Consider the following 8301-nt stretch of genomic DNA (forward strand, 5'->3'; position numbering starts at 1 on the left):
TTTTGAGTTTTGTTCCATTTTTTTTATCCAAGTTCTTCTGATTCCTTTCAGAGCAATTCATAGTGGAAGCTGGGCACCATCTAGTTCTTCTGGTCTTAGAGTTGTGGAGACTGATGTTCACATGTTCCATTAGTCCTTTGGACTAGCTTATTCCAAGCCCCTTCAATTCTCATCACTTTTCTTCTTTGCGCACACAAAAGAGACCAACAGCTGCACTGTAGATGGCCGGCCGCTTAAGAGATTTTAAGATCCCAGATGCTATTCACCAAACTAGGATTTATAACATGGATTGTTATACCATTGGACTATGGTGTCCCCTGAGACATTGGTCCTGAGCCCCTACGCCCAGCAACTCATTACCTCAAGATGTTTATTAATATCTAAGAAGTTTTTATCACTTTGCCTGAGGTATGCTCCACCACATTGATAGTTGTGTTTTCAGAGAGGTAAATACCCAGTACAAATATCCAAATACCCTCTTTCAAACTCATATATATTAGTGGGTATACTCCCGCTCCTCCTTCTATACCCATTTAGCCTGTGTCTCTGTCCATGTATCTACCTGCAAAATGCAATTGTTCCAAACAATAAAACAGTATATAACGCTGTTTAGCTTTATCCCCTTTAGCCTTTGCATACCTCCCTGTGACTTCACTTGTCTTCATCATTCTTTGCCATCTTCCCTCTTCTTGTATATTGTCCTCCCTCTTTGCCAACAGTTATTTTTAATCACACACTGGTTTCATTTTCTTCAGAGAGCTGAGATTTCCATGTATATTTATTTAATATTAACATAGCTAATATTTGAGTACCTACCACAAACACTTGCAAGGTGTCAAGAGGGAATTATGAATTCATAAATTAACTAGTGAGGGGGTATGCTTTTTAATGCTTATCAACTCGCTATCCAAACCAAAATGCCCTGATATGTAGCTGATTTCTATAGTGTAAACACTCCCAAGAGGACAGATGACAAATTACCATTTTGAGGTCACTGAACGCCTATCTGAGAAGAGGAAGGTGGCAGACTATTTTACAGTATTTCTGTCATAAATATCATCTCAATGTCAAGAAAACAAAAATCCTCACCACTGGACCAACAAACAACATTCTTATCAATGGAGAAAAGATTGAAGTTGCCAAGGACTTCATTCTTCTTGGATCAACTATCAACACTCGCAGAAGCAGCAGCAGTCAAGAGATCAGACGATGTATTGCATTGGGCAAATCTGCTGCACAGGAACTTTTTAAAGTATTGAAGAGCAGAGATGTCAGCTTGAGGACTAAGGTGCGCCTGACCCAAGCCATGGTATTTTCAATAACCTCATATGTATGCGAAAGCTGGACAGTGAATAAGGAAGATCGTAGAAGAATTAATGCCTTTGAGTTGTGGTGTTGGAGGAGAATACTGAAAGTGCCATGGACTGCCAAAAGAACCAATAGATCTGTTTTGGAAGAAGTACAATGAGAGTGCTCCTTGGAGGTCAAGATGGCTAAGCTTCGTCTCTCATACTTTGGACATATTGTCAGGAGGAAACAGTCGCTGGAGAAGGATGTCATGCTGGGTAAGGTGGAGGGTCAGAGAAAAAGAGGAAGACCCCCAACGAGATGGATTGGCCAGGTGGCATCATTGATGGACTCAAGTGTGACAGCGGTAGTGAGGTTGGCCCAGGATCGGACATTGTTTTGTTCTGCTGTGCATGGGGTCGCTATGAGTCGGTTCTGACTCGATGGCACCTGACAACAACAACAACCTGAAGAACAGCGGTTTTGTTGTTGTTATTAAGTGCTGTTGAGTCGATTCCGACCTATAGTGACCCTGTACAGGGCTTCCAAGGAGCAGCTGTAAAACAAGTAAAATAATGAAGATGTGACGAGTTTTGAGTATTCATTTGCTTTTGGTTTTAATATAATTTAATTGTAAAGTTCATCTCTTCATTTTTAATAATGGTTGTGTTTAATAACCAATAAGTAAAATGTTTAAACATTTCTCAATCGCCTAAAAAGAGCCTGTAGAAGCGAACTCCGGTATATTTTTGCAGGTGTGAGACCTGAGGTGCAAAAAAAGTGAAGCAACTTGTTCAAGGTTAAAGAACTAATTAAGTCGACCTATTCTCCCAAAATGTAGTTTCAGAAACCAAAATAGAAACAAGTGCAAAATAAATCAACCAATCTTCAAAGTCTTTAAAAACACAGAAAGGAAACATTTTGTTTTTAAATAACATGCACATTAAGACTGAACTAGCTTTTAAACTCGCTCATAATCACAGGCAGGAAATTGTTTTCCGTTTGGTCAGCGCCTCTGCTCCCGCGCAGTTCTACAGTTCACCTGTTCTCCGAGAGGGCCTCGCCCAATGGTTTAAAATAATCTTGAGCCGACCCGCTTTCCGTCGTCGCAGCCAACCTCTCCGCAACGTTTCCTGGGGAAGTTAGTCTTCACGATTAGGTTGCTCATAGTGCAGCTTCGGCGAGCGTCGGACCAGAGAACTACAAGGGGTGGTGCTCAAGTCGTGAGGTTCTTCCGCCTCGCCTTTCCCTCCCCGCCTGCGCGCCCACCCCAGCTATCATGGCGGCTCCCTTGGCCCTAGTGCTGGTGTTGGCTGTGACCGTGAGGGCGGCCTTGTTCCGCTCCAGCTTGGTCGAATTTATTTCTGAGCGGGTTGAGGTGGTGTCCCCACTGAGTTCTTGGAAGAGAGGTGAGGCCACTGGGCGAGTAGGCGGTCAGGATCGGCCCGCGCTGTCCCGGCTCCAGTGAATGGAATACAGGAGAAATGGCCTCGAGAGCTTCGTTCTGAGGGAACGGACCTGCTCCTGGCGGGTCCTCAGAGAGGGTGGGACCTGAGGGCGGTGCTGTTAAAGGAGGAGGCAGGGTTGTGAGGCAAGGTTCTTGGGGCAGGACCACCTGAGGGGTGGGGATCTGAGGGGGTGTGTCCCGTTAAGAGTCCTGGGTGGACCAGGGATTGGAGGAGGTGGTGCTGGGTGGATTGGGGTTTGTGGACATGAATAGGATTTGGCGTGGGACCGTGGACCGTCCTCCCTGGGATAGGGGATGTATGTGAAGGAGGCTAGGGGCAGGGGGCCAGGTTTGCCTAAGCAAGACAAGTGTATAAGTGTGTTTAGCTGCCTCTTCTCAGACTGGGAAGTTCAGTGCAGATTTTCCTAGGACTGTCTGTGACCACCCACTTCTTTCTTTAGTGTCTGACTCTGAATAAAGGGACTCTTCCTTTTCCAGCTTCGAAAGATCCGGGATTGAGCTGACTCTTGAAGAATATAGGGCTGAGAAAGGAAAATTGTCTGATCAGTTCCAGGTAGCAGAAGATAAACAGCATCAATAAATGTTCAAAGACAGGAAACATCTGCCCTGTGTAGGACAGTAATTGGGTGGCAGCTATGTTAGGGTCAGAATTTGAAAATTAAAAAAAAAAAAAAAATTCACAAAAGCAAACTTTTTACTGATGTGTAAAATGTATACAATGCTCAGATAATATATGAATACAGGTCAGTAATTTTTTTTTTTTTTTAAGGTTTTTATTGTGGATCGAGTAAAAGTTTACAGGGCATATCATCAGTTTTACATTCAACAAAACATACACCTTGTTTCATTACAATGATTATAATCCCCTTCATGTACCATCAGTTAACAGTATTTCTCTCTATTCACACTTTAGCTTTTTTTTAAAAAAACAAAATAAAAAAAAACACTCAGGCATGTATAATAATTTACACCTCTATAAAGGGAACATTCTGCTAGTCTGCCTTCTGGCCAGCAGCTCTTAGTCCCTCTCTTCCCATGAATCTAGAGTCTTCAGCCGCTCGTCCTCTCCATTACCCACCTCTGTCTCTGTCTGGTCTCTGGCGACATTGCTTCTCTGGATAAGGTCCTGCATTCTGCTTGTACTCTTATCCCTTGATAGTCCTAGGGTCCTGTTTCTGGACTGTAAGAATAACCACTCCCCTGTTTTTATAACAAAACTTCTACCTTTACAATTGTGACAGCTGCAATTAGTCATGATAACAATTACTATTGAATCATAAGAATCTTATCCCCATCACTTTTCACAAAATCCATCGAGACAAGATAAGAACTATTCAGTGGGGAGTCTCTCCCCCCCCCACTCTTAAACTAAACTCCCTCTTGACACTTTGTAAGCCAGTCACTTTGTGCCTTTATTGCCCCCTCATTTTAGGTAACTTGCCTGTCCTGTATACCCTGTGTACAGAGGGGATAACGTTGATACTTGATGTGAAGACTCTTTGCCTCTCTGTTGGTATTTAGAGTAACTACCTCTATGAGTATAGGTCAGGTTCATTAAATTGTAGCAATTTCCCCTTGTTTCCTTTATCAAAAATTGTTTTTGTATTTGTTAATCTTCCTCTCGTCGAGTTCTGATTATCAAGCCATCGAGACTAGGTCAGATGGGTACTGACTGCAAGTTTGGGTGTTCTTGTGCATCTCCCCTCATTTCATATTAGCTGGATGCTTCACTCTCAGCTGTAGCCCTCTGTGGCTATGTCCTTGTCCATGGACTCAAGTGTCCCCAGGTCTCACCACACTTTGGACCAACCAGCTCTTCCTCTTCTCTCTCTCATCTCCAGGTCAATGCGAGTTAATGGACTGTGATTGAACTCGGCTCATTTCTTCATTGCTGCCTTTCCGCCTCTTCCACTCACGTCACCAGCAAGCTTACATACCTGTTCATGTGTTCCCTTTGAGTTTCAGTCTTAGAGGGGAGTTTGTCCTGAAGGGACTAGATTGCTTGCCTTGATGGCTTCCCTGCAAATAACTTGCTTCATACTGTCATTTTCATTTTGGGTTTTTCCTGATCTTTCTTTGAAGATGTATCTTCTGTTCTAGCTGTTCCAGGCTGGTCTGCTTGTCTTTTCTAGTGGGAATGTCCTAACTTAGAAGGTTCTGGATGGGGCTCAGAAGTCCTCCTAAGGTCCTATACAGTGCAGAGGCTCCACAAAAAACCTATTTCACTGGGCAAGTTCTAGAATCCCTTCCTTTTAACCACCAAAGAATGTTGTTTTCTATCTGTTCTTGTGTTTTTACAATAGTGAAAGCATACAGTATTTGTCCTTTTGTTTTTGTTTTTTTCACTCTAAATGTTGAGTGAGTTACAGAGCAAATTGGATTTCCACTTAACAGTGCATACACATTTTGTTTCATGACATTGATTGAAGTCTTCTCACTTCCTGTGTTTACTGTTTCCATTTGTCCTTCTTTCCTATCCTTTCCTGCCTTCTGAGGTTTATCCCAGGGCAAATGCTGCCCTCCTGATTTCCTATGGAGTTCTAAGGAGTGCATACCTCCTCCTCGGTGTTATTGCTCACCCTACAAGACTGTCTATGGTTTGGCTGATAATTGAGCCATGGGAGTGAGTTCAGGTCCAGTCCTGAAGAGTAACCAAGGGTCATAGTCTCAGTTTTCACCAGTCTCTGACAGACTAGTAAATCTGGCCTTTTAAAAAAATTGTTTTGAGTTTTGTTTTACATTTTTCTCTTAAACTATCCAGCCTCCTCCTTTGAGATCTTTTTCAGAGTGGTCAGCAGTGGTAGTCAACACCATCTAGTTGTTCTGGTCTCAGCATGGTAGAGGCTGAGGTTTGGGTGCTCTATTATCCGTAAGACTAATTGAGTCTATGTGATTTTTATTTTCTCTGTAATTCTTTGCTCCAGATGGTCACTTGCAAGCTTTTAAAACCCCAGTCGTTATTCATCAAAGTAGAATGTCTTTGAACTATGTTATGCCAATTGACCTTGGTGTCCCTAAAGACGATGGCCCCAGACCCACTAACACACTCCCTCCAGGTGTTTGGTTATGGTTAAGATGACGCACTTTTGCCCCCCTTTTGGTCTATTATAAAACATGGATAATATTTACAGCACATACAAATATGTTTGTAGAAATAATTGTATGCTAAATGTATATATGGAGTCCTGGTGTGGCACTGTGGGTTAATGTGCCAGACTGCAAAGCCATTTGAACTGCAAGGTTGGTGGTTCAAGCTCACCAGCCACTCCTTGGAAACCCTGTACAGGGTCACTGTGGCTTGGAACCGACTCGATGGCACTTAACAACAACAACAAACCTGTATATGGAGTCCTGGTGTGGTACTATGGGTTAATGAACTAGACAGTTCAAGCTCACACCTACTCCTTGGAAACCCTTTACAGGGTCCTTATGAGTAGGAACTGACTCCACGGCACTTAACAACAACAAACCTCTATATTGTTGTGAGTATCATTCCTTTTGCCTACTCATACCTGTTTGTCTTGTTGGTCTGCCTATGTATCCAATTGTAGATTCACATTTGTTATTTCTGATAATGCAGAATTATGTATCTACTAGTAATTATCTTTGTTGTCTGTAACTCTTATAATCCTCTTGTGTCTTGCTTTCCTTTAGTGATATTGTGCTGATCACTCTTATGTTGCCTTTCCCTTCAACCAAATTAATATGTGTCTGTTATATGTTCTCATGAAGAACTTGTACTTAGAGCAAGAGGTAGTTATTAGAACAGAACAAGGGGATACAGAATGGTTCAAAATCAGGAAAGGTGTGTGTCAGGGTTGTATCCTTTTACCATACTTATTCAATCTGTATGCTGAGCAAATAAGCCAAGAATCTGGATTATATGAAGAAGGACATGACATCAGGATTGGAGGAAGACTCACTAACAACCTGTGATATGCCGGTAATACAACCTTGCTTGCTTATAGTGAAGAGTACTTAAAGTACTTAAAATCAAAGACTGCGGATGAAGATCAAAGGTATGGATTGTAACTCAATGTAAAAAAAACCAAAAATCTTCACAATAGGACCAATAAATAACATGATAAATGGAGAAAAGGCTGAGGCTGTCAAAGACTTCATTTTGTTTGGATCCAGAATCAACACTCAAGGAAGCAGCAATCAAGAAATCAAACGATGTGTTGCATTAGGCAAATCTGTTGTCGAAGATCTCTTTAAAATGTTCAAGGGTAGAGATACCAGTTGGAGAGCTAATGTGTGCCTGACCCAAGCGGTGGTATTTTCAGTAGCCTCATATGCATGTGAAAGTTGGATAGTGAATGAGGAAAAAGGTAGAAGAATTGATACATTTGAATTATAGTGTTGGAGAAGAATATTAAAAGTACCAGACTGCCAGAAGAACAAACAAGTCTGTCCTGGAAGAGGTACAGCCAGAATGCTTCTTTGAAGCCAGGGTTGCAAGACTTGGTCTCTCATACTTTGGACATGTTATCAGCAGGGACCAGTCCCTGGAGAAGGACATCATGCTTGGTAAAGTGGAGGGTCTACTGAAAAGAGGGGAAAGAGGTCGAAGACCCCCAGGAAGATGGACTGACATGGTAGCAGCAGCAGTGGACTCAAACTTATAACAATTGTGAGGATGGCTCAGTATTTTCTTCTGTTGTGCATAGGGTCACTGTGAGTTGTGACTGACTGGAAGGCACCTAATAATTTTCCATCCTGTCCATGGTGACCACCAAAGAAAGTTTTTTTTCTTTCTGTGTGTAAACCTTTCCTTGACTTTTTCTAATAGTGGACTTTTACAATATTTGTCCTTTGGTGACTCACTTATTTCACTTAGTGTAATGTCTTCCATATTGATTCACATTATGAGGTGTTTTGCTGATTCTTTACCATTGCATAATATTTCATTGTGTTTATGTATTGTAGTTTGTTTATCCATTCATCAAACAATCCCTTAGGTTGTTTCCAGCTCTTTGCTATTGTGAATAATGCTGCAAGGAACATGGATGTACATATATCTGTGTATGTTGGGGCTCTTAGTTCTTTAGAATATATACCCACTAGTGGGATTGCTGGATAAAATGGTGGTGTTGTTGTTAAGTGCTGTCAAGTTGGTTCCGACCCATAGCGATCCTGTATAGGGTTTCTGAAGAGGGGCTGGTGAGCTTGACCTCCAACCTCGTACTTCAAACCAACTTTGCAGTCCATTGCATTAACCCATAGTACCATACCAGTCTCACCAGTAATGCATGAGAATTCAAAATTCTCCACATCCACACAAGCATTTGTTTTCTGCCTTACTCTAAAATTTGGTATTATTGCTGGGGTGAAGTGACATCTTGTTGTTTTGATTGCATCTCTCTAATGGCTAATGAGGAGTCCTGGCATGGCACTTTGGGTTAATATGCTGCAAAGTCAGTTGGAACTGCAAGGTCCGCTCCTTGGAAACCCTAGACAGGGTCGTTATGGGTCGAAACCGACTTGATGGCAATTAACAACAACAACAAATGGCTAATGAAAGAGCTTTGGTAGCATAGTAGTTA

At 42.0% G+C, this 8301-nt stretch overlaps 1 protein-coding gene across 2 annotated transcripts in view; it reads left to right on the top strand.

Annotated features, from left to right (window-relative positions):
• The first annotated feature begins 2369 nt into the window (after positions 1 to 2369).
• The window catches only part of PIGU (phosphatidylinositol glycan anchor biosynthesis, class U), a 152321-nt gene continuing 146389 nt past the window's right edge, over positions 2370 to 8301 (top strand). The window contains exon 1 of one of the 2 annotated variants that reach the window (XM_006876878.1): positions 2370 to 2696. In XM_006876878.1, the coding sequence (XP_006876940.1) occupies positions 2567 to 2696 (130 nt within the window). In that variant the 5' untranslated portion in view covers positions 2370 to 2566. The remainder of the gene's footprint in view (positions 2697 to 8301) is intronic. The other variant, XM_006876879.1, reaches the window with a different exon arrangement.

The sequence above is a fragment of the Chrysochloris asiatica genome, unplaced genomic scaffold (assembly GCF_000296735.1).
Source record: "Chrysochloris asiatica unplaced genomic scaffold, ChrAsi1.0 scaffold00423, whole genome shotgun sequence".
Lineage (NCBI taxonomy): Eukaryota > Metazoa > Chordata > Mammalia > Afrosoricida > Chrysochloridae > Chrysochloris > Chrysochloris asiatica.